We start from the raw sequence: 25,785 nt of genomic DNA, 5'->3' as shown, positions 1-25,785 counted from the left end.
TATTAGATCTAGTCTCTATCTGCAGTGAATACCTGCCTGTAGGGGGCAGCACAGCACACCTGTATCTTCATCTTGTTCTTGACTTCCTGCTCTCCTATTGGCTGTGACATGCTAGTAGCGGCTAACGTAGCCCAGAGTTCTCTAACTTAAACACAAGCTGACTCTTGTGACATCACGACTTCGATGATGTCACACGACAAGTTAGTTTTTTCTATTAATTGTATTTATGAGCGTAACTGATCAGACTATTGATGTTTTGCTTGCATCATGTGATCAATAAACAACATATCGGTAGCAATAATCTTCTTTAATCAATGGTTTTATGTTCAACCGCCCGATGCCTTTAACTGACTAATGTGCTCAATGACGTCATTATGTGTTCATGTTATGATGTCGTGACAGGACGTAGTACTCTGATTGGACAGCAGGGGGCAGCAGACAGAACAAAACCTTCTGAAATCAGTCAGTAAATAATGGAATAAGGAATCGCAGACTGGTCCCAGTGGTCAGACTGGTCCTCAGACTGGTCCCAGTGGTCAGACTGGTTTGATGTGTGTATTCAGTGTTCATTATCTGTCCGGTTCCATGACGGATTATATTAAAATATATTTTTGCTTTCCTAATCACTCCTCCTGTTTCTTTATTGATTCTGGGTTTTTGTCGTTGAACTAGAAACTAGGGGGGGGGGGCTTTATGGGTCAGCACTGAACTGGTTCAAATCCTACCTAAAAGACCGGGACTACTTCCTGTCCATTAGCAGTTACGCCTCAGCGTGAACAAAAATAACGTGGAGTTCCCCCTGGTTCCATTTTGGGGCCACTTCTGTTCGACATCTACACGCTCCCTCTGGCTCGCATTACGGGGGACACAGTTACGCTGATGACACACACGTCTACATAGATGTATCCAGAGGCCCCGAGTCCCGAGGAAGGGGTACGTGGGGGGCATTGAACAAATCGCTGCCTGGATGGGGCGAGATTTCCTTCAGTTAAACAAAGATCCGTTTCAGCCGTTGGCATTAAGAGTCTCGGGTCATGATGGGTTCTGACCTGAACTTTAACGGCCACATGAGGACCAGGTCAGCCTGAAGACTATCCAGAATGCTGCTGCCCACATCCTCACCAAGACCAGGAGAAGGATCGCATCACTCCGGTTGGTTTATATTTCTGATCTGCTGGTGCGCTTTGGACCGCCCAGGCCCCAGATCATCAGGGACAGGGTCCCAGATCAGAACCCAGCTCCTATGCTCCACACCCTGGAACCTGAGGTCTGGTCCAGCTCTGACGGGTTTCAAATCCAGACCTAAAACTGGTTTTGTTTACTCCTGCTTTTTAAAGCCTGTAAGATAAAACACGAGGGTGAAACATCTCTGGAATTAATGCTACTCTTTAAGACCCTCTTAATGTTTCCTTAATTTTGTGTCTCTTATTTTGCACTTTTATATTCCTGTTTTTATGCATGCTTTTATTTTCTTGTTTTAATGCTTTTATTTTTCCCCGTAAAGCACTTTCAATCACCCTGTTGTTGGAAAGTACTATAAAAATAAAGTTATAAAGTTCTGAGCGTGACCGTCATCGATCACCCCCGCAGTTAAAATTCATGACGTCAGAACGACGTCCCTTCTGTCGCCGTTTTATTGTGAAAAGCAGCTCTTATTTTGAAACGTGTCGGAAATGGTGCGCTTAGTGACGTTGTCTTGATGAGCAGAGGTGGAGTGTTCCCGGCGGGAGGAACGGATGAGGAAGAGGAAGGACGAGACGGACTCCACGCAGGACGCGGAGGAGGAGGAGGAGGAGAAGAGGGGGAATAAGGAGGAGGAGGAGGAGGAGAGGAGGAATAAGGAGGAGGAGAAGGAGAAGAGGGGACATGAAAGGAGAAAACTAGAAGGAGACGAGAAGAAACGCCGTGAAGCAGTTTGACTTCAAACAGGATCCGGAGCCGACGAGGTGGGTTCAAGCCACGCCCCCACAGGTAAACGCTCTCTATCACGGTGGTGTGTGTGTGTGCGCGCGCGCGCGTGTAGGGGGTTGTGTGCGCGCGCGCGTGATATAAGGTGATCACGTGCTCTCCAGACTCACCTGGCTGCGGTTTTATCAGCTTGATCACCTGCGGGAGATTGAACCAATGAACGCGCAGGTTGGATCCTGCTGCTTCCTGCTGTCGTTACAGTATTTGGAGCTGAAGTAGACTCTGTAGTAGTACTCTGTAGTAGTACTCTGTAGTAGTACTCTGTAGTAGTACTCTGTAGTAGTACCCTGTAGTAGTACCCTGTAGTAGTACGCGGTAGTAGTACTCTGTAGTAGTACTCTGTAGTAGTACGCTGTAGTAGTACCCTGTAGTAGTACTCTGTAGTAGTACGCGGTAGTAGTACTCTGTAGTAGTACTCTGTAGTAGTACTCTGTAGTAGTACTCTGTAGTAGTACTCTGTAGTAGTACGCGGTAGTGGTACTCTGTAGTAGTACCCTGTAGTAGTACTCTGTAGTAGTACTCTGTAGTAGTACGCGGTAGTGGTACTCTGTAGTAGTACTCTGTAGTAGTACTCTGTAGTAGTACTCTGTGGTAGTACGCGGTAGTGGTACTCTGTAGTAGTACTCTGTAGTAGTACTCTGACATGTTGCTACTCTCTGTTTCTGCGGATGCGGCGCCTCGTGCACGCCTCGTGCACGCACGCTCGTGCACGTTTTCGTACTGTGACGTCGCAGTCGGAGAAGTTTCTCCTGCTCTTTAACGGACCGACCCAAACGACGCCGGGTCGATGTGGATCAGGAACCCGGCGGCCGTCGTGGTCTCACGGGTCCAAACCGAGTCTCACCAAGTTTCTGCTCTTCGTCCTCCTCTTCGTTTTCAGGAGGATGGATGGGAGGGGCTCGGCAGGAAGTCCCTCGTCTGACCCGCTTCCTGCCTTCGCTAATGAGGAGACGCTTGATCGTATCTCAGCCTCGGAGGAGGACAGCCGGCAGAGTCAAGGGTCACGCAGTGTACCCGGGTCTCGGGACCGGAGTCCAGCAGAGACCGGCCAGAGTCCACTAGAGACCGGCCAGAGTCCTGCAGAGACCGGCCAGAGTCCACTAGAGACCGGCCAGAGTCCTGCAGAGACCGGCCAGAGTCCTGCAGAGACCGGCCAGAGTCCTGCAGAGACCGGCCAGAGTCCTGCAGAGACCGGCCAGAGTCCTGCAGAGACCGGCCAGAGTCCACTAGAGACCGGCCAGAGTCCAGCAGAGACCGGCCAGAGTCCACTAGAGACCGGCCAGAGTCCAGCAGAGACCGGCCAGAGTCCTGCAGAGACCGGCCAGAGTCCACTAGAGACCGGCCAGAGTCCACTAGAGACCGGCCAGAGTCCACTAGAGACCGGCCGGAGTCCAGCAGAGACCGGCCAGAGTCCACTAGAGACCGGCCAGAGTCCACTAGAGACCGGCCAGAGTCCACTAGAGACCGGCCAGAGTCCTGCAGAGACCGGCCGGAGTCCAGCAGAGACCGGCCAGAGTCCACTAGAGACCGGCCAGAGTCCACTAGAGACCGGCCAGAGTCCACTAGAGACCGGCCGGAGTCCAGCAGAGACCTGCAGAAGTCACCAAGATACTAGCCGGAGTCCCGGAAGTACCCCCCAGTGTCAAAAGGACCCTCAGCAGGGTACCCAAGAATCTGAGCAGCGCTCCAGAGAAGAGACCCACGAAGATGAACCGGACCTCCTGAGTCTCAAACGCACCAACAAGGATTCCAGATCAAAACCAGACCAGCTACGAAAGGAGGAACAACGGTCGCGTTGTCCTTCGTCAAGAAAGATGAAGACCGAGGCTGAACCAGGACGGGGTGGACCGCCTCCAGCGGGACCAGAATCCTCTGGGTTGGACATGCAGAACCAGGATCCTCCTCCAGAGAACTTCAGTTCAACCCCCTCTGAGAAGCAGGAAGTCCACCAAGATCTTCCTCGTCTTCAACTCCATGAGGATCCTCCTCTTCCTCGTCACCGTGGCGCCCAGCCGGCACCGCCTCTCCCGTCCCCTCCACAGATTGTGCCATCCGTGGCTCCGCCGTTCCAAGCTCCGCCCCGCAACATGGAGTGGCTCTCTGACCAAGTGTGGCCCCGCCCCCTGGCCTCTCAGTCAGAAGAGCCCAAACTGTGCGGCTTCCTCCAGAAGCAGGGGGGGCCCCTGAGGACGTGGAAGCTGCGCTGGTTCGCCTACGAGGGGAGGAACAACCAGCTGTTCTACTTCCGCACGCCGCAGGACGTGGTCCCGCTGGGCCGGGTGGAGCTCTGCAGCGCCACCTTCAGCTACCCCCTGAAGGCCGAGAGGGGCACCTTTCACATGAAGACGCCCGAGCGTACCTTCGTTCTGAAGGTAGGGCTCCTCCGAGGCCGTCTCACCTGCCTGAGCTTAACACCTGGCTGGCTCGTTACCTTTGCCCCTCCCCCACAGGCTGTGACACAGGAGCTGATGCTCTATTGGCTGCAGCAGCTTCAGGTTAAACGCTGGCAGCATAGGCAGAGGTCCACCTGTCCCGAGACGACCAATAAGAACACCGCAGGTGAGGGCTCCACCGGTTCCGTTGATGATATCCATCCCAGCCGATGATGATGATGATGATGATGATGATGCTACTGGTTTAACTGGTTACTTCCTGGTGTGTGGTTTCGACTGTGTGATGTCACTTCCTGTAATAATCGGATTCCTTCAGATGGGACTTTGTGGTGTTTCCTCCCTGGGCTAATCCAGGGTGGGTATTATTACCCTGCTGCTCCTCCTGCTCCCCCTCCCCCTCCTCCTCCTGCTCCTCCTGCTCCTCCTCCTCCTCCTGCTCTGTGGGAAAGCTGTGAAATCCTCCCTCCAGGCGAGGGCAGGACTCAAAGTGACTCACTGAGAACAGTCTGGCTGCTCCGTTACAGGAAGAACGTTCGTTAAAGTTTTGCAGCAGGAGGAGGATATTATACCTGCGTGGGCCTCACACACGCCCGATCCCCCAACAGGTGTGACTCCGGTGTGACTCCGGTGGAGGCGCGGGAAAACGTTTAGCAGGAGGTGCTAGAGGAGTGAGGCCTGCTGTCCTCCGGTACTAGCCAGCAGGAGGCGCTAGAGGAGCGTGTGCGAGGCTGATTAAACGTTTCGGTACATTGATCAACGGAAACGTGCGCACGCCAGCTGCGTGAGGAACCGCCCATTCTCCCTTAATGAGTGGGTGGGGCAGCGGGAAACAGGAAGTGATGCGTTCCCCCTAAATGAGTGGGTGGGGCAGCGGGAAACAGGAAGTGATGCGTTTCCTCTCGTTGGGTTGACCCCATCCTGTTGGACTGAGAATTGAATTACGACATGATCAACGATAACTGATTATTGATCAACCATCACATCGGCCCACATCATTAATATTTGTGACATCACTCAGGTTTCTCATGATGTCACGTGATCGCTGCCGGCCTGTGGCTGAGGAGCAGCTCACCTGGTTCTCAGGTATGCTGCTCCTGTCGTGACTCGTCCTGCTCGCCGTGTCGGCGATGAGTCACTGCGGGCGCTCCCTGCTTACGGTGGTGTCGTTTGTACCTGGACTGAGTTTGCAGCTTCCTGATTGGCTCACACAGATCTGGGTTCAGGACTGCCTTACCTGAGCCTCGCTGTTCAGACTGACCTGACGGTCTGTTGGCATCACTTCCTGTTGATTTGCATCACTTCCTGTTGATTTGCATCTGCTTCCTGAACATCTGCGCCGTCTGGAGAATGAGAGCCAAAAATATCTGAACCTGAATGGACCAATCAGAGCAGAGGAGCACGCTGGAGGCGTGGTCAGCCAATCGGCATCAGCTGCATCCGGACCTGGAAACTCGATACGTTCATGATTTGACTGAATTCTACTTCCTGTTTCTGCAGACAACTTCCTGCCCATGTTGGAGAGTCCGCTGGGCCTGGTGGGGGAGGAGGCGGCCAACGTGTCGCTACAAGGCTCGCCGCTCGCCAACGTGTCCATCAAACACCCGCTCATCGAGATCCAGTGAGTGAACGTTGAACACCATTTCCCATGAGCCACTGGGCTTCACGTGGCGTTGGTCTGGACTGACCCGGTTCTGTGTCTGCTCATAGGAACTCGGTCCGCTCTCTTTGTAAGAGGCCGTCTCAGGAGTGGAGTCAGAGCGTGTTTCACGTGGAGGCGCCGCCATGGAGCCCCACGGACAGCAGCGGCGCCGCAGGTACCAGAAGAACAGCTGCCTGGTCCAGGTCCTGGTCCTGGTCCAGGTTCTGGTTCTGGTCCTGGTTCTGGTCCGGGTCCTGGTTCTTGTTCTTGTCCTGGTTCTGGTTCTGGTTCTTGTCCTGGTTCTGGTCCTGGTTCTGGTCCTGGTTCTTGTCCTGGTCCTGGTTCTGGTCCTGGTTCTGGTCCTGGTCCTGGTTCTGGTCCTGGTCCTGGTTCTGCTCGCGTTCTGGACTCGTCACTCTCCACTTTGATCCTTAATGTTTTCTACATTTACTTTATCTCCGGTCTCTGGTTTTAGTCCCTCCATCACCCAGGACTCCCGCTGAGTGTCCGACTCCGCCCCCTCCTATCTCATTGGCCGACGTTCCGAGTGGGCCGTCTCCCAGTGAGGGCAGGGAGTCGCCTTCGCTGTTCAACACCTGGAGCAGGAAGACGAAGACTCGCAGCATGCAGGTTCTCCGACGAGACACTCTGTCCTCGTCCTCGTCCTCGTCCTCGGACAGGACGTCCCGCCTCCAGCAGGAGAAACAGATGCTGATGGAGGAGGTCAAAGCACAGAAGGTGATCGGTTATTGATCCGGGTTGAACGAACCTTCCCCACATGGCGAGAGGACTAAACCGAGTCCCGCCCCCCCTAGGAGCTGGTCTGGATCCTCCACAAGGCGCTGGAGGCGTCTCAGCTGGAGAAGAGAACCTGTGCAGAGTTCCTGGCCGAGGCGGGCGAGCAGGAGCGCCTGGAGCTCCTGCGGCACCGCGAGCGCCAGGCGGCCGACCTGCGGGGTCGCCTGCAGGGGGCGGCGGTGGAGGCAGACGCCCTCAGGAGGACCCTGATCCACAAGGAGGCTCAGCTGACCGAGCTGCAGGAGGAGGTCCGGTTGCTGACGGAGACCACCAAGGCCAAGCAGGAGGTGAGGGGGCCGGTGGGCGGGGCCAGAGGGAGTCCATCGGTGATTATTGATCTGCTGTTTCCTGTCAGGTGATCATCAAGCTGTCTGATCATGTGACCTCCGTTCTGTCCGAGCAGCATCGATCGGTCTCGTCTTTTCAGACCTTCCAGCAGCTTCAGCAGGACATCGAGGACCTCAAGGTGAGTCCATCAATCGATGGCAGTACCTCAGTGTGGACACAGGGGGCAGTCTGCAACACCAGGTCCAGGATGTGACCTGGATCCAGATCAGAATCTGATGGATCCGATGCTGCTCCAATCATTGTTATTAGATCTGAGCTATTGATTTTCCCACAATGTTAAAAACATTCTGGGTCCACCTGATCGTCCAGAATCTTTGGACCGTCCCCCCCTCTCCAAAGTCTTCGTTAGAACTTGATCAGAACCTTCAGAGTCACCCTGCTGAGATTAAATCCTCCAGATGATTGATCTTTCTGATCACACACGTTTGTTGATATTGATTCGTCTCCAGGACGACATCGAGGCGTACAAGACCCAGAACAAGTTTCTGAACTCTGAGATCTACCAGCTGACAAAACTGTGGAGGAACAGCTCTGAGCAAGAGAAGAATCTGATGGTGAAGGTGAGACTGGGACCAATGGGTCCACTGGGACACCTGGGTCTACCTGGGACCGCTGGGTCTACCTGGGACCACTGGGTCCACTGGGTCCACTGGGACGTCTGGGTCCACCTGGGAACACTCAGCGCTCTCCCTCTTCTCTGATTGGCTGCAGTGTGCCTACCTGGAAGCCAGTAACTGTCAGGTGGAGAGCCGTTACCTGGGTGTCCTGCGGCAGCTGCAGGACACCAAGTCTTTGGACCCGATCCACCGGAAAACGGTCCAGAAGATGATCGAGGACGCCCTGAAAGGAGAGGTGAAGAGCGTTGTGAAGCTGCACCGGGCCAGGTGAGTGGGATGGACGGGACAACGGGACAACGGGGCCGCCTGCTGGATGGAGGACCTCACCTGAGCTTGTTGTCCTCAGTGACCGGGATGAGTACGGCTTCAAGATCATCCCCGACTACGAGGTGGAGGACATGAAGCTGCTGGCCAAGATTCAGGCGCTGGAGATCCGCTCACACAACCTACTGCACCAGGTGGGGCCCTCACCTGTAGACCTGTAGACCCGTATACCCGTAGACCCGTAGATCTGTAGACCCGTAGATCTGTAGACCCGTAGATCTGTAGACCCGTAGGTCTGTAGACCCGTAGGTCTGTAGACCCGTAGGTCTGTAGACCCGTAGATCTGTAGACCCGTAGATCTGTAGACCCGTAGATCTGTAGACCCGTAGATCTGTAGACCCGTAGGCCTGTAGACCCGTAGATCTGTAGACCCGCAGACCCGTAGATCTGTAGACCCGCAGACCCGTAGACCCGTAGATCTGTAGACCCGCAGACCCGTAGATCTGTAGACCTGTAGACCCGTAGATCTGTAGACCCGTAGACCTGTAGACCCGTAGATCTGTAGAGCCGCAGACCCGTAGATCTGTAGACCCGCAGACCCGTAGATCTGTAGACCTGTAGACCCGTAGATCTGTAGACCCGTAGACCCGTAGACCCGTAGACCTGTAGACCCGTAGACATTTAGACTCACAGCTGATGCTGATTGCCTGATCAAACCTCCAATCACATCACTCCTCTTTTTTGATCGGTCTGTTCATGGTCAGGGGGCGGGACTACAAATGGGCCTGAGGGACAAGGGGGAGAAGGGTCTGCAGGTTTTATCGGGTATCAATCGGAACCTTGCTGGACCCTCAGACGCTCTGGCTGATTCTCTCTGCAGGATAGCGTAGAGCGCCCCCTGCTGAGTCGCTGGGCTCAGTACCTCGCTGGCAGGTCGGACGACAACCTCTGCCCCTCACCAGAGCTCAAGAGCCTGGTGCGGGGTGGGATCCCCCAGGAGTACCGCCAGCAGGTGTGGAGCTGGATGGTCCGAACCAGAACCAGGGCAATCCGAGAGCTCCACCCACAGCGCTACCAGCAGGTACGGGGGTCACATGATGCGTGCCGGTCCACCTGGTTGGTCCGAACCCGGGACTCATCCGGCTGCCCGTCTCCAGCTGTGTGAGACGGGTCGCACGTCTCCTCATCCCGCCTCAAGGCAGATCGAGCTGGACCTCCATCGCACTCTGACGACCAATCAGCACTTCTCCTCACCCTCTAGCCCCGCCCTCCAGCAGCTCCGCCGGATCCTATTGGCTTTCTCTTGGCAGAGTCCCGCTATTGGCTACTGCCAGGGTCTGAACAGGTACTGGCATATCACATCATCATGAGGTCATGAGGTCATAGCCTTTACTCTGATTGGTCACATGACCTGTGGCACCACCTGTGTCTCAGGTTGGCGGCCATCTCTCTGCTCGTCCTCCAGAGTGAGGAAGAAGCCTTCTGGTGTTTGGTGGCCGTGGTGGAAATCATCATGCCTCAGGACTACTACACCAAGAGCCTGCTGGCCTCTCAGGTGAGGAGCCGCTCGCCCGCTCGCCCGCTCGCCCGCTCGCCGGCTCGCCTGCGGGTGGATGAAGGGACGGGGGGGTGTGTCTTCAGGCCGACCAGCGCGTGCTGAAGGACTTCCTGGGGGAGAAGCTTCCGCGGTTGGCGTCTCACTTTGACGAGCACGGCGTCGACGTGTCTCTCGTCACCTTCAACTGGTTCCTGGTGGTGTTTGTGGAGAGTCTGCCCAGCGACATCCTGCTGCCGCTGTGGGACGCCTTCCTGTACGAGGGCACCAAGGTACGCCTGAACGCACCACGGCGATCACAGGAAGACCCGTGTTTGAACTCTCTACAGGTGATGCCTGCTTAGCACACCTGGTTTGATGGACTCGATGCCTCATTTTAAACACGTGGTGTTTGTTGTTGAGCACAGGAATGACGATAATGTGTCTGTTTCTGTTTACATTCCAACTAAGGTTGGTTTTTAAGGGTACCTGGAGCTCCTGGTGGATCACCTGTGGATCTGTGTTGCAGGTGATGTTCAGGTATGCCCTGGCTGTCTTTAAATACAAAGAAGACGACATCCTGAAGATCAACGACAGCGTGGAGATCTACCAGTACCTACGCTTCTTCACCAAGACCATCTGTGACAGCAGGTAAAGACTCACCTGGTGTCATTAGAGGTAAAGTCTCCTGCTCTGAGGGCAGGTAAAGATTCACCTGGTGTCTGGAGACCGATTGCTGGTGGTATCGGTGTGAGGACGCGTCCTCTCCTCAGGTGTTCCCGGTTCTCCGCCCGCTTCCGTTGACGAGGTCTTTTCACAGTGAGGACGACGCCCTCCAGATCTCGCGTGTGAACCTCTTCCTGTTTGCTTGTGCAGGAGGTTGACCAACATCGCCTTCACCGACATGAACCCCTTCCCCAGGCGCCTGCTGAGGAACCGGCGAGCGGTCCACCTGGACCGCCTGCAGGGGGAGCTGCAGGACCTGGAGGAGCGGCAGAAGGCGTTCGTGACGGGGAGCAGCGAACGCAAAGACAAAGAGCTGGACGTGGCGGCCAGCGAGGATGACGAGGAGCTGTGACCCCACCGAAGGTTCATCATCTTATCAGCTCATTATCTTTGCCTTTAGCGAACGGTGAACGAGGAAGTGACAGTGTTACGAGAGATGCTGCTCACATCTTATTATGGGATAGGTTTTCCCTTTGCTAGGTATTAATATGATCTCTAAGGGCCAGGCTTGCTTTATATGCTTTTAGGAATTCCTGAAAAAGACGATAGAAACATTTCAAACATGCTTACAAAGAGAAATGTCATGTTTGTAGATTTTATTATCACATAAAACAAAGAAAACGGAAAGTCTTGGCACAACGTGTGAAACACGGCAACCTTATTTTTCTGTTCAAGACTGTAAACTTTAGCTAAAACTCACTTTCACTTTTTATTTCCAGTTTTGACCTGGTGGTGAAAAAACTGATCCCTGGCTTTTTACATGGCAGTCAGGGTTGGTCCTCCGGTCCACAAGGGGGCGCTAACCAGGTCAAACACTGAATTAATCTAGAAGATAATTCCCCTGTAGTCGCTCTCTGTGGCGGGGCATGTTTGCTGCTAGCTCTGCAGCTAACATTAGCGGGTCCTCTAACATGACCATCAGTTTCTTCATGTTAGACAAGATATCAGACTCAGTAAAGAGTTCCGTGTGAAAACAGTTTCTCCAGCTGACACCAGATCTGTTGGCAGCTTTTGTTTTGTAACTGGAGTGACGTTTTAGTTTAGAGTTCCAGGTACCAGAATCCATTTAGAAGTTAGCAACAACGCCGCACCGGAAGCTGTTCCAAACACTCCTGAATAATTAACATATTTTATTAATTGTCTTTATACTCTTTGTTCACACATATTTTCACTTTAATTACAAGCGAACTCGACATCAAATCAAAGCTTTATCACTTTTATAAAATATTAGCAACTTTCTAATGTTTTATTTAACATCTGGCTAACAAACATGGCCTTTTTCTCACCTGCTAGTGTAAGTTAGCATCATGTTTAACAGGGGTCTACTTAACGATGTTAATATCATGTTCTCTTTGCCTAATTATCGTGTCATTCCATTTACTCGGCTAGCATTGTTAGCTTCATGTTAATAGTCGAGGAGAATTACCAAGTGAAAAAGTCATACAGATGCTAGCATAAGCTAACCTATTTTACTTTTGGTTGTTAAAGGTTTCTGTTTAGATGAAAACAGATGAATATTCTAGTGGCTCTGTTGTCTTTCATATTATTGTACTCCAGAATATTAAATATTTAAAGTGCTGAATAATGTTTCGTCTTTAGTCTATATGTTAATCCAAAACATTTACAGATAGAATTACAGCAAATCTCAGTTTAAAATGAGAGAAAAACAGTAATGAGGAAATCATTATTTATAAGCAAACATGAAGCAGAAATCTTATTGATTTATATCTTAAACCAGATATTGGGAAATAAAGGAAATACTTTGGAATTAGACAAACATTTTTAATCATAAAAGGTGCCATTGTATTAATTGCTAATCAAAGTAGCCGGTAGTTGCTACCCGAGTGTCTCGTGATAATTGCATAGCATATAAAACAGTTATTCTATAAAGTAAAACAAAAAATTCAGACACAGAATTAAATTTTCTATTTTATTATTTTTCTTAAAAAACAAATATACATAAGAAATGATAAATATAAAAAGTCAACCCATAAGAAAGGAACAAGTTGTTTAACTTCACTGCAGAGGAAACCTAACGACTAGTGTTACACCTGTTAATCTCACGCATCGGCAAAAAGTCCCGTTTAAACGTCAATCAGGAGGTTTCAGTCTCGTCAATCTGAAAGCTGATTGATCGCCCAGCGAGGGTGCGTCGGACCTGCAGCCATCTTCGCTACCATGTCAGCTGGTCGTCTGTTCCAATCAGGGCCGGACGAACGCTAACGCAGATTTAACCTTCTCAAAGTAATTCTGATCACGACGTGACTCACTACAGGGAGAGACGCTCCAGTCGACGCTCCAGTCGATGTGTTGCTGAGGCTAATGCTAGGCCAGCGTATTAGCGATTAGCTCAGCAGTTGTAGAGATGAGATTTCACAAATAATATATTTCTTGTAACTTTGAGGAAGAACCAAGGTAAAAAAAAAAAAACATGGTTTGGCTTGATAACAAAACGCTTCCTCACTTCCAACAGCTAGCTAACGGTGGTTTGTGCTAATGTAGGCAACAACAGTCTAGACGAGTGGATTCGAGACAAATCTGTGATGCTTTTAAAAGAACATGAACGAATAAAGTTTTACTCGTGAAACTGGCGAGACTAGTTTCACTGATTTGGTCTCAAAACAGGAGTCAGATTTGATTCTTTTTTTTTAAAGACAGGATTCATGCAGTCCAGGTCATCGTACGTTTTTTAGTCTGTATACAGATGATGCATCGTTGTGTCCGACACACCAAAGACGTTTATGGAACTGTTACGACGTCGGAGAGAAAACATATTTTGCTCAGACCTGCGACTAACCTGAATGAAAACAGCAGGCATGCTACCGCTAATAGCCACGGACATGGTTCTGATAATACTGTTAGGCTGTCAACATAGCGAAGCAACAAAGATGGCCTGTTAGCTGGTTTGATCTTGTGATAAGACGCTGCTGCTAGCAGGTTCTATGCTCTACAACCTAGCAGTTAGCATAATTTCTCTCAATGCATTTTTTGAATCATGTCGACCTGTTCACCTGGTATGTGATGACATAAAATAGGTATTATCTGTCTAAACATCGTGATTGGAGTGTCCCTAGCCTACAGCTCACCTTTAGGACTACCGCTATGAAGGAGGCGGCGCGTTTCCTCTGCGTGTTGATTGGTTACATTTGATAAAATAAGACGATTATTGGTCAGCAGGTGGCAGAGGAGCTGAAAAGCTTTGTTACTCAGTTCAATACATCAGATGGATTATCACAATAATCGATATTAATATTAATGATGGTTTATCATCAGTGTTTCTATTAATTATTTGGATCAGTCAGTTTGATTTCTGTACAATAAAAGGTCATGAGTGTTTGTGGAGCTGTTCAGGTTAGCTTAGCCACATGCTTATTCTTCGGTAGAGATGAGTAATTACTACACATTTACACCAACTAACCATCCGATGTAAATGTTTTGACTGGCTAAGCTAACGTGCTAATGTCTGACTTGTTAATGTAGATACCAATTTCTATGCTACTTGAAACTCAGCTACATAAACACGGAGCAGACCCTATCATCAAATATGTTTTTAACTAAGTAAAAGCGAGTGACTGCCTAAAGATTTAACTGATTTTGGAACCCAATTTTTTGACGTTTCAGTAAAACTAGCTGGTGAGAACCGGATCACGTGATTTATGACGGATCTGAAATGATCGAAACTAGTTTATCTATTGATACCGTGTCAGACGGTATCAATTTGTTTACAGTAGCACTACATGCTAACTTCTTGCCTCAGTTGAAAGAAGAGTGTTATTGGGCTGCCATCTAGTGGTCGGTTGGTGTAAACGCAAGAAATCTTTGCCTATGAAGATTTTAGTGTGTGTGTTTTTAACATTTAACTGATGTTACAAAACCGTTCAGCTCCTGCAGTCAGCAGGTTAATCTGCCCGGCAACAGCGATCACATGACCCATAATTAAACACGTCTAAAGGTTTTTGGGACAACTTTAACTTTCAGTTGGAGTATTTTCCTTTTAGGGAGGTTTGAACATGAATATGTGCGTTAACATCTGAGCTACAAACACTTCGTCTAAATACTTCACAGCGACTTTAAACTGACGCCGGCGTCGAATCGACTCCATCTTTAGTGCAATTAGCCGACATGCTCCCGGGACGCGCTGCTAAAGTCAGGGCGATGACGGCGTTTCGTCGGCTTTAGCAAACGACGTCACGTCGCTCTGCTCCGAGTTTAAATAGCAGGCTAGCATTTGCAAGCGGAAGGGGTGTGGCCTGTAGCACAGCAGTGTCAACGACTAGTTCAGCAATGATTTAGCATCCCTGTTGGTGGGTGCCCCCCCCCCCCCATGTTCTATGAGTTAGCTGCTATCTGCTGCTAACAGATGACAGTCAAAATGCCACGCCCCCATCTCTACCTGCGTTGCTGCTATACAGTCTATATTCAGAATGAAGCTCCACCGTCATCAGGCTGCATGAGCAGAAGCTACGGCGCTAATTAGCATGATTCCGCTCTGCCGTTGGAGCAGCTTCTTGATGCTCATTAGCTCCTCATTAACATGAACACAAACGTGGACTGCCGAGCATGTGGTCACAACCTTCCTTTCAGGTTGGCCAGTCGGCTGCTCCGTGTCGGACCAGGAACTTCCTGTCTGAGACGTTGTCGAGCGTGTTGAGCAAACAGGAAGACGTGTGGTCGACGTGGTCGCGTGACGCTCTTTGTTTTATTGCTGACTGACTGAACTGAGCCATCGCCTCGAGAAGCTCCGCCCACATGTCCCCCAGCCGCCGCCCTCTCTGGATTCTAATGCGAACATGCTGACCTTCCACCTTTACCGTTCACCAGCTCAGGTGACGTCACAAACGCCCCGATCTCCAGGGTAAGTCACGTGACTGACGACGGCTAACGTCTCAATGGGCTACTTTCAGTTAGCGACGCTAGCTTGGTTTCTGCGTAGTAGATAAGTTATCATTTGGGCCTGAAACACTAACTGGTTGGGGTGGTGCAGTGGGTAGTGCTGTCACCTCACATCAAGAAGGTTCTGGGTTCGATTCCGTGTATGTTCTCCGGGTTCCTCCAAAAACATGCAGCTTACTGATCCCTACAAACGGCCCATTGGTGTGAGTGTGCGCTGGCGACGTGTCCGGGATGTACCTCGCCTCTCGTCCGTAGCGTTAGCATGCTAACAGCTCATTAGCAGTAAACACCTGAGGGTGGTGTAATCAGGTGGCGTGAAGCATTGGACACATTCAGATAGCTATTAGCTTAGCACCCGGCCACCGCCTGATGGAGGCGCTGTTTTGGGTTCTAAACCAGCTGACTGGACACAATTCAGATCGAATAGAAACACGATCAAACCAATCATTGATCATCTGCAGCTGCAAGTCAACATGGCAGCAGATTTGCTCAATTGGCCACGCCTATTGGTCACATGACCCTCAGGGCGTAGCAGTCACTCTGAGCAGCGGCTCCGCCCACACGGCGACATGTCTAGTGGCGTCTGTAACTGGCCAGGAGTCAACAGCCAATCAGATTTCTGCTTCTGTGACATCACATCACATTCCTACAGGCCGGGACACGTGGAGCAGAAGGTCAGGTCAAAGTTCAGTCGACCAGGGATCCAACAGATAATAATTGATCAGTTATGTTGATCAATGCCTCCCATCGGTCTCTCACACACACGGAACCCAATCAGCTGACCTGTGACACCACAGATCTCATCCACCAATCAGACGTGGAGCCGCCTGGCTGCTGTCCACGACCCCGATGACATCACGGCCGTCCTGGTCCTGATGGAGTCCAGTTGGTGTCCCGTCGTGAGCGGAGACGGTGAGTTCAGGGACGCTTGAGTTCGGTAGAAAACGACATCGCTACGAAAAGATGCATCAGCCAGTCTAAAATCTGCAGCGCTTCGTTAAAGTGCTTCGTTACGTTGTTAGGTTCTTATTAAAATATCGTTCTCCCTGGAGTGGAACCGCAGTAAACATGTCACACGTTGGTAAAAATAAACATCTGGAATGTCTGTCGGCTTCTAAGAAGTCCCAAAGCCTGATTCTGGTCACGCTGGACTCGTCCCAGGAGCCTGAAACAGAAACCAGCCGTTAATCAGACGGCATGGAGGAAGAGTGAAGGATCATGGGTAGTCAGGTGCTGAGACCGCTGTCAGACCAATCGGAAGGTCGTAGGATTGAAGACCAGAACCCCCAAACAGAACCTCGACTCATTGGTCCAGTGAGGAAGGAACATATCGTGATGCTGCCTGTAAAACGTAAATCCAACATTTAACTGAAAGCAGCACAAAGACAACCTTTGTTTGATTAAGTCTGTCTTCTGATTGGCTGATTGGCTCTTCTAATGGGTTTCAGCTTTAATGCAGTGATGTCACTGCAGAATCCTGTCTGGGTTAATGCAGTGATGTCACTGCAGAATCCTGTCTGGTTTAATGCAGTGATGTCACTGCAGAATCCTGTCTGGCTTAATGCAGTGATGTCACTGCAGAATCCTGTCTGGTTTAATGCAGTGATGTCACTGCAGAATCCTGTCTGGTTTAATGCAGTGATGTCACTGCAGAATCCTGTCTGGGTTAATGCAGTGATGTCACTGCAGAATCCTGTCTGGTTTAATGCAGTGATGTCACTGCAGAATCCTGTCTGGTTTAATGCAGTGATGTCACTGCAGAATCCTGTCTGGTTTAATGCAGTGATGTCACTGCAGAATCCTGTCTGGTTTAATGCAGTGATGTCACTGCAGAATCCTGTCTGGGTTAATGCAGTGACGTGTTACTAACATCAGATTCTCAATGAACAAATAATTCAAAATCTGTCGTCTTGTCTTTGTGCTATTTGCAATTAAACATGTTTATTATTTTTATCATTGTCGCAGTAAATCCTCTTTTAGACATCTCCATGGTTACGTGAAGGCCTCCAGCAGCAGCAGATGATTTAGGTGAGGACCCAGCAGACATTTTGATCAAACGTTGGATTTATTTCAATAACCTGAACACAACACAACTAATAACAAACATGTAAACATCAGAAGAACAGAATGTTTGATATCTGCTGAGTCCTGAAAGCACCATGGTGAGAAATCATGATTTAAATAATACTCATACATAAAGTAAATAATAATAACTTAGTACGCTCTGAAGAATAGAAAGTAAAAAAAGAACGGCCAACAGGAAAATAAAGACGGCTGCAAAAGAAATCCAAAATATTTAAAAGGTATAAACGTAAAAATATAGAAAGTCAATAAAGAGTTCAGTTTCAAGTGATGAAGATGGTGATGATGATGACGATGATGAGGTAGGATAGCATGTGCCCATTCGCACACATCTGTTAGCATGCAGCAGTTACTACACGTCGTTAGCATGTTAGCACAGATTTGCTGCTGGAGGAGGCGTGGCTTGGTGTATGCAGCAGGCTAACGAACAGGAAGAGGGTGGAAGTGGGCAGGTAGACGCAGAGGAAGAGGACGACGTCCTCGCTGAGACAGAGGACGAAGCCGCCTTGCTCCGTCAGCACCCAGTCCACCAGCACCCCGACAAGGAGGTAGTACACCTGGAACTCCTGAAGCTCCGCCCACTCTTCCCCACCAATATCCAGCCCCGTCCACACCTCGTCTGACGAGCTCTCCAGTCCGGCCTCGCTCCCTCTGCTGTCACTCACCATGGGCTTCATCGCCACGCCCTCGGACGCCACTTCCTTCACTCGGCTCCGCCCACGCTCCACTGCTCGCTCCAAACGCCGGCTGCTCTCCACGAACTCCTGCAGGGGAGGGGCCACACGTTGAGAGGTGGGGCCACGAGGGAAATAACAGAATAATTTATGCATGATCAGGAGTTTATGCAGGGCTTTTATTGTGAAAGCTAGCCCTTCCCGTGTTGACTTCCTGTCTGGGATCTGAATGGATCTGAATGGATCTGAATGGATCTGAATGGATCTGTGGATCTGTGCTGGCTCACCATCAGAGCTTTGTCCATGAAGAACTCCTTCCCTGGAGTGCCGTCGTTGTACTTGGTGTCGATGGCGAAGCACAGGAAGAGGACGTCCACCACGATCTCAAAGATGGACAGGAAGCAGTGAGCCGCCAGGAAGGAGAAGAGACACACGATGACGAGCGGCAGCAGCCACTCGGCGTAGTCCCGCTGGTAGTTCAGGAGGAGGACGCCGGCGAACGCCGTGGACGCCACGATCAGGACCTGAGGAGACACGAAGGACGCGTTTCAGCCGACGGGAGGTGAGTTGGGTTAGCGGTTTGTTAGCCCGAGTAGCATTAGCATTGGCATTAGCATTAGCAGCAGCAGTAGCAGTATTAGTAGTAGTAGTAGTAGTAGCAGTAGTTGTAGTAGTAGTAGTAGTAGCAGTAGTATTAGTTGTAGTAGTATTAGTTGTAGTAGTAGTAGTAGCAGTATTAGTTGTAGCAGTAGTAGTAGTAGTAGCAGTAGTAGTAGTATTAGTTGTAGCAGTAGTAGTAGTATTAGTTGTAGTAGCAGTATTAGTATTAGTATTAGTTGTAGTAGTAGTAGTATTAGTAGCAGTATTAGTAGTAGTAGCAGTATTAGTAGCAGTACTATTAGTTGTAGTAGCAGTATTAGTAGTAGTAGTAGTAGCAGTAGTAGTAGTATTAGTTGTAGCAGTAGTAGTAGTATTAGTTGTAGTAGCAGTAGTAGTAGTATTAGTAGCAGTAGTAGTAGCAGTAGTAGTAGTATTAGTTGTAGCAGTAGTAGTAGTATTAGTTGTAGTAGCAGTATTAGTATTAGTAGTAGTAGCAGTAGTAGTAGTATTAGTTGTAGTAGTAGTAGTATTAGTAGCAGTATTAGTAGCAGTACTATTAGTTGTAGTAGCAGTATTAGTATTAGTAGTAGTAGTAATCCCGCCTCTGGGATATTTCCAGTTCCAACACAACATTCAACCTTCTGCCCTTTTGTTCATTTCGATTCTTAGTTTTGCGCAACTCTTTTGGATTTTCTGTTTTTGCTTCAGATGTTGACTTTACTGGACGCCCCCTGTTTTTTTGGGAGGGGGGCGGGGCTAATTCCAGGTTGGCCTTGTTGTTGCTATTTGGCTCCTCCTGACCGGAGAGACATCGAGGTCTGGACTCAGTATCTGTCTAAAATATGTGTTGGCTCTGCCGCCTGTAGGGGGCGCTACTCACTCGGATCCGGGCCGAAGCGCCTCACCTTCCCCAGGAAGAGCACAAAGTCTCCGACGCCGTTGATGGTGGCGACGCGCAGCGCGTTCTCCACCAGGATCACGAAGGCGTCCCGCGCTGACGTACAGAAGCTGGTGCTGTTGATGGCTGTGGCCGCATATGCATTCTGGGAAATGAGGAGAAAGGTGAGCCCGTTGCCATGGCGACGGGGAGGAGGGCCCGCGGCGGCCCGGCTGTTACCTGGTTGAGATAGTTGAGGCACTTCTCCAAACACCACAGGCAGCAGATGCAAGCCTTGAGCAAACAGCGAGCGCAGGCGTTCTCCTGAGGCGATGACATCATCGGGCGATCAATGACATCACACAGGTAAAAACCACTCGCGTGGTTTCTATAGCAACAATGGACGTTCCAGTCAGGATACTAAAGGGGCGCCATTGGCTCCTGTGCTCAACCAATGAGAGAACACCTGCACCACTCAAGGTTCCCCTGGTCCAGCTCCAGAACCGGCTCCAGAACCGGACCAGCGGCTCCAGAACCGGAACCACAACGAGGTGGGTGGAACACCTTGAGACCTGGAGTCTAGCGCCACCTGCAGAGGAACCCAGCTGAGTAGACAGCTGGGTTCTAACGGGTCCTGGTTCCGGAGACCAGCGGACCCAGGTGTGTCTGTACCTTTCCTTTGAGCTGGTTGTGGATGTACATGAGGAGGAGTCTCGGGATCTTGACCAGTGTGATGATGAAGGACCCTTTAGCGACGGTACCCAGGTGGTACCGGACCAGCCTCAGGACCGAGGACAGGATGGGGGTCACCGGGAGTCGGTTCTTGTCCCTGAAACACAGAGTCCTCATTGATCTGGAACAGAAGACCACCGCCCCCTGATCCGGACCCTGTTTGTGGCGTTGGCGGACCCGGTTCTGTGCAGGCCAGGACTCACCTGGTGAAGTAGTACGTGACCACGGCGCCGGCCACCGTCATCTGCTGACAGGCCAGCACGAACTCCGTGATCCAGACCAGGCCGGCGGCGTGGTACCAGGTCAGGTACTGTAGAGGCCCGGTCAGCCGGAACTCCGTCAGACCCGTCTCCTGGTTCTGGACCGGGTTCCCTGCAGACCGCCACACACAAACATTAACGGGCCAGAACAACCAGAACGGTGACGCCTGAAGAGCCCGACAGACCAGTGGTGCCCAGGAAGAGCAGAACCAGGATCCAGTAGACCCAGAAGACGAGGAGGGCGAGGAAGGTGACGAAGGGCTGCAGGGCGAGGAGGGGGAGGTGCAGGAAGACCTTCCCGGCCACGCGGAACAACGCGACGGTCAGCGCCACCCGCTTCCTCATGAACAGCATCAGCAGCAGGACGACCACCTGAAACACACGGGCCGGTCAGCTGGTTCGCGCCGGCCAATCAGGAGCCGGACGCACGGTGTCCCGTACGGTGAAGGCGGTGGAGGCGGCGGCGTAGACCAGCAGCGCCCGGCCACTGTCCCGGCCGGCCTCCGCCTCCGGCTCCTTAGCGGCGCTGTCGTTTCCATGGAGACGGTGGTCGATGTACAGCCACCAAAGGACGCCGGTCCCCGCTGGAGGAGACGGGACAGACGCATTTTAGGATCAGCTGATCGCCGGCTGGGTCCAGACGTAAACAGGAAGTAACCTGACCAAGCGATCCCAGGACGACCAGAGACGTGAGGATCCAGACGAGCACGGCCGAGATGTAGCGGACGATGACCATCAGGGTCATGGAGAGGACTGGAAGGTGGGCAGGGGTCACAGGTCACAGGCGGGCGCGGTGTGTGGACTGACCGAATGATGATTGGTCCTCACCCAGAGCCAGGAAGCACAGGCCAACGATGATCTCTTTACTGGCAGCAACGCCGGCGATGAGGCGGTGGACGACGCCGTCGTCGCCGACAAACGTCACCATGGCCTCGGCGAACCGGGCGTAGCAGGACACGTCCAGCGGCGTGCAGCGGTTAAACACCGGCAGGGGTTTACTGGAGCACAGAGGTCAAAGAGGTCACGCCGGGGACACCCACGGGAAGGTGTCGGAGGGGGGGACGCGGACGTACCTGGGTGGGACGGGTAGTTTGGGACATTTGGTGAACCTCTCAGGTAGACCAGGATATTTATGAGCTGCTAGGTCGTAGCCACACAGCTCTGAGCCTGGAACAGACAGACGCCTGATGATGTCACAGCAGACACGCGATGCTAAAGCTAATGAGCTAATGCTGCCTCCTGCTTCCAGTCTTATGCTGCTAGCTGTAGCTAAACGTTTAGCGTTTTATCCGCGCCCTCATTAAACGTGTGCCCAGTTGTTTGTCTTCTCAGGATGTTGCTGCTAGCTGTAGCTAAACGTTTAGCGTTTTATCCGCGTCCTCGTTAAACGTGTGCCCAGTTGTTTGTCTTCTCAGGATGTTGCTGCTAGCTGTCGCTAAACGTTTAGCGTTTTATCCGCGCCCTCATTAAACGTGTGCCCAGTTGTTTGTCTTCTCAGGATGTTGCTGCTAGCTGTAGCTAAACGTTTAGCGTTTTATCCGCGTCCTCATTAAACGTGTGCCCAGTTGTTTGTCTTCTCAGGATGTTGCTGCTAGCTGTAGCTAAACGTTTAGCGTTTTATCCACGTCCTCATTAAACTTGTGCCCAGTTGTTTGTCTTCTCAGGATGTTGCTGCTAGCTGTCAGCCTTACAGACAGGACTCGGGGTGAAACGCTTCCTCTGTGTATTCACGCTACAGCGACTCTCTTCATAACAAACATGGCTGCTAAACGAGATGTGATGATGTCATCGGGCCAAATGTCAGGTTATCAACACGGAGGATGACGGAGGACAAACAGCGCTAACTGGCACCAACCACACGCCCGTTAATGCTGCCTTTGTTACTGCGTGTGCGTCTGTGTGTGTGTGTGTGTGTGTGTGTGTGTGTGTGTGTGTGTGCTGTTTGTTGTTGCTGTGTCAGCTCCGGGCAGCTTGTGACATCACCACTTCTTATCGATTTATACACACACGTGACTTTTAACAAATATTTATCAAACATTTAATGATTTATTGATGATTCTTGTTGGATTGTTTTGTAATCCGCCCGCTAACATCTGCTGGTGGATGTTAGCATTGATATGTTAGCATAGCGCCATAAGTGTAAAGACTGGGAAAAAAATGTATTAGCATGACGGACGAATGTTAACAGGAACATATTAGCAGGTAGCTGTTACTGGCTAGTTGTTAGCATGTAGTTGATACCCAGTCAATGCTACTGGCTAGTTGTTAGCATGTAGTTGATACCCAGTCAATGCTACTGGGTAGCTGTTAGCAGGTAGCTGTTACTGGCTAATTGTTAGCATGTAGTCGATGCCCAGTCAATGCTACTGGGTAGCTGTTAGCAGGTAGCTGTTACTGGCTAGTTGTTAGCAGGTGGTTGATACCCAGTCAATGCTACTGGGTAGCTGTTAGCAGGTAGCTGTTACTGGCTAGTTGTTAGCATGTAGTCAATACCCAGTCAATGCTACTGGGTAGCTGTTAGCAGGTAGATGTTTTTAGGAACTCTCATTTTCCAATAGGACTGACACTACAGGCTCGGCCTTATATTGATATGCTAAGCTATGCTACCAACTGCTCACGACCAGCCAGCTAAGTTAGCATATTCATCAAACTTCAAAGTGTGACCAAACAAACAAATCTATATTTTCTACACCTATATTTCAACTGAACATCAATCAATGCTAGCTAAATATCACTCAATTTGCCCATTGTCAGAGAGAACCTGAAAGCAACACTCCTGATAGTTTGACCCTTGATACTCGTTAACCTTTAAAGGTCACATATTCTTCCCTTTTTCCACAAGTTAACGCAGTTCTCAGACACGTCTATGAAATATCCGTGAGAGTCTTTGGTCAAAACAGCAAACAGATGCTGCAGGACAGCGTCCCTCATTTCTGTCTCAAACAGATGCTGCAGGACAGCGTCCCTCTTTTCTGTCTCAAACAGATGCTGCAGGACAGCGTCCCTCATTTCCGTCTCAAACAGATGCTGCAGGACAGCGTCCCTCATTTCCGTCTCAAACAGATGCTGCAGGACAGCGTCCCTCATTTCTGTCTCAAACAGATGCTGCAGGACAGCGTCCCTCATTTCCGTCTCAAACAGATGCTGCAGGACAGCGTCCCTCATTTCTGTCTCAAACAGATGCTGCAGGACAGCGTCCCTCATTTCCGTCTCAAACAGATGCTGCAGGACAGCGTCCCTCATTTCCGTCTCAAACAGATGCTGCAGGACAGCGTCCCTCATTTCCGTCTCAAACAGATGCTGCAGGACAGCGTCCCTCATTTCCGTCTCAAACAGATGCTGCAGGACAGCGTCCCTCATTTCCGTCTCAAACAGATGCTGCAGGACAGCGTCCCTCATTTCCGTCTCAAACAGATGCTGCAGGACAGCGTCCCTCATTTCCGTCTCAAACAGATGCTGCAGGACAGCGTCCCTCATTTCCGTCTCATTTCCAGCCTTGAAAGCACCGTTAGCTGTGATTGAGTCATCGACTACATTTCCCATCAACCCCGGTGTCTCCGGCCTTCATGCGTGTGACCGGGTGATGACCTCACCGTTGAGCATGGCGAACCGCTTGAGGTCCTGGTAGGTCCTCAGCTCCTCTGTGGGACACAGAGAGACACACAGAGCTGTGGACCGGATCTTCCTCTGGACCAGGTCGATGTTACAGGGATCCAGGAAGAAGACAAACCTGCAGGACACAAAGCCCCCGAGGTCAGTGAAGGCCACACGCACTGGTACTACTACTGGTAGTAGTAGAACCAGTAGTAGTACATGTAGTAGTACCTGTAGTAGTACCAGTTATATAGCTGAACGTGAAAGGGCCAATCAGAGCAAAGCAGTGAGCTGATTGGAGTAGTGTGTTCGTTTATATGATGTCACCACCCTAACTATGATGTCACCAGACTTACTTCCTGTCTGTGTGGTCCAGGCCGCTGAGCTGGACGCCGTCCCGCCGCTGGTTGCGTTGTCCACACGTGTTGCCGTAGCTATCGTAGCCGAAGAGCAGGCGGGCGGCGCCGCCGGTGGCGATGGTGAAGCCGCAGATGGAGCCCTGCAGGCGGGACAGTCTTAGTGGGTTCTGGTCCAAACTGGTCCCAGCAGAGCCGGTCGGGCATCATTGACGATTAGTTCAGGTTATCAGATCAATAATCAAATCGGTTTCGGTTCCAAATGAGACATAAACAGTCCAATCGACACAATCTTGATTTGAAAGTCGCATTTAGATTATTGATTATGCGGCATCGATATTGATCCTGGCTCCTGTGATGTCATTCTAGTGACATCATCGCTAGCGCGGTGGCTTTCCACCAGTCACACCTGCGTCCAGAGAGCTGAAGTGTCCCAGTCGCCCTGAAAGCACCACGATCGATCAGCCTTCATTACTCATCTATGAAAGGTAACAACATCAAAACTGATCGATCGATCAATCCGGTGTGATTGACTTTGTTTTATTATCAGTTATTGATGTGTTCAACAATAAGTCTCACCTCTGTGACGTCACGTCAATCAATAATTAACCGTTCAGATCGATCATTAAGGCGGTGCTGAGGCTGTGCTAAACACGCATCTTAAGCTAATTCCAGCGCGTTATTGATTATGGATCAGTGATCGGGTCGGGTCGGGTCGGTTCGGTTCGGGTCGGGTTGGGTCGGGTCGGTTCGGGTTGGTTCGGTTCGGGTCGGGTCGGGTCGGTTCGGTTCGGGTCGGGTTGGGTCGGGTCGGTTCGGGTTGGTTCGGTTCGGGTCGGGTCGGGTTGGTTCGGGTCGGTTCGGGTCGGTTCGGTTCGGGTCTCACCATGCCGACGCAGAAGACGGTGAAGAGCAGGAACCAGGGCAGGTCGGTGCAGCTCCGGTCCTCCAGCGGTCTCCATTCTCTCTTTGTCCTCTGAAACACAAGCGCGCGCACACGCACGGTCACACCGGGACCAGAGCCGGGCCTGCAGGACCGGACCGGACCGGGTCTAGCACGTCGGTTCGGCTCGGTTCGGCTCCGTCCTCATCTTCAGCGCGGTGTTTACCGGAGCGGCACAATAACAAAGCCGTGACGCGCGCTCCGACCGGGAACGGGCCCGGTAACGTGAACGGCGCCTGCGAGCAGATCATCGGATTACCGTTACCGACTGTAATCCTGAATCGGCCCTCTCTGTTCCTCGGAACCGGATGAGGAACAATAACCGACCGGGGCCCTGCTGAAGGAGAACCGAGCCGAGCCGAGCCGAACCGAACCGAACCGAGCCGAACCGAGCCGAACCGAGCCGCTCTCACCTCCGTGCTACCGCAGCATCCCATCGCAGTCAGGGTGAACGTTCCCGGAGCTTCACGGAGCTTCACGGAGCTTC

General features: G+C 51.1%; 2 protein-coding genes across 2 annotated transcripts; one reads left to right on the top strand and one right to left on the bottom strand.

Annotated features, from left to right (window-relative positions):
• The first annotated feature begins 1,736 nt into the window (after positions 1–1,736).
• On the top strand, positions 1,737–11,860 carry tbc1d2 (TBC1 domain family, member 2). Its single transcript, XM_068740162.1, is given in 19 exon segments — positions 1,737–1,875; positions 1,878–1,971; positions 2,849–3,630; positions 3,676–4,340; positions 4,419–4,527; positions 5,859–5,979; positions 6,069–6,175; positions 6,476–6,738; positions 6,816–7,085; positions 7,154–7,264; positions 7,596–7,706; positions 7,858–8,030; positions 8,110–8,221; positions 8,908–9,108; positions 9,185–9,372; positions 9,462–9,582; positions 9,669–9,854; positions 10,091–10,212; positions 10,438–11,860. Coding segments are annotated over 19 exon segments (4,077 nt in total). The 3' UTR covers positions 10,640–11,860.
• Positions 11,861–17,448: 5,588 nt separating this feature from the next.
• slc44a1b (solute carrier family 44 member 1b) lies at positions 17,449–25,735 on the bottom strand. Its single transcript, XM_068740192.1, has 15 exons — positions 25,712–25,735; positions 25,242–25,331; positions 24,356–24,498; positions 23,999–24,135; positions 21,479–21,572; positions 21,234–21,403; positions 21,069–21,158; positions 20,847–20,989; positions 20,591–20,777; positions 20,349–20,517; positions 20,086–20,242; positions 19,654–19,737; positions 19,442–19,579; positions 18,224–18,460; positions 17,449–18,026 (listed from the first exon to the last, which is right to left on the bottom strand). Exons 1-15 carry the CDS (start codon positions 25,733–25,735, stop codon positions 17,625–17,627), a joined length of 2,265 nt encoding a protein of 754 aa, XP_068596293.1. The 3' UTR covers positions 17,449–17,624.
• Positions 25,736–25,785: the final 50 nt, after the last annotated feature.

Source organism: Brachionichthys hirsutus, chromosome 6 (assembly GCF_040956055.1).
Source record: "Brachionichthys hirsutus isolate HB-005 chromosome 6, CSIRO-AGI_Bhir_v1, whole genome shotgun sequence".
Classification (NCBI taxonomy): domain Eukaryota; kingdom Metazoa; phylum Chordata; class Actinopteri; order Lophiiformes; family Brachionichthyidae; genus Brachionichthys; species Brachionichthys hirsutus.
The sequence above is the reverse complement of the archived record's forward strand: the minus strand, read 5'-3'. Positions and strand labels throughout refer to the sequence as shown.

Excerpts from the sequence above, each read along its gene's own strand:
- slc44a1b (XM_068740192.1), bottom strand. The coding sequence starts at position 25,735 with ATGGGATGCTGCGGTAGCACGGAG. Across the intron at positions 24,136-24,355 it reads CTGGACCACACAGACAGGAA|GTTTGTCTTCTTCCTGGATC; the intron begins GTAAGTCTGGTG and ends TGTGTCCTGCAG. Across the intron at positions 19,738-20,085 it reads ACAACCAGCTCAAAGGAAAG|GAGAACGCCTGCGCTCGCTG; the intron begins GTACAGACACAC and ends TCATCGCCTCAG.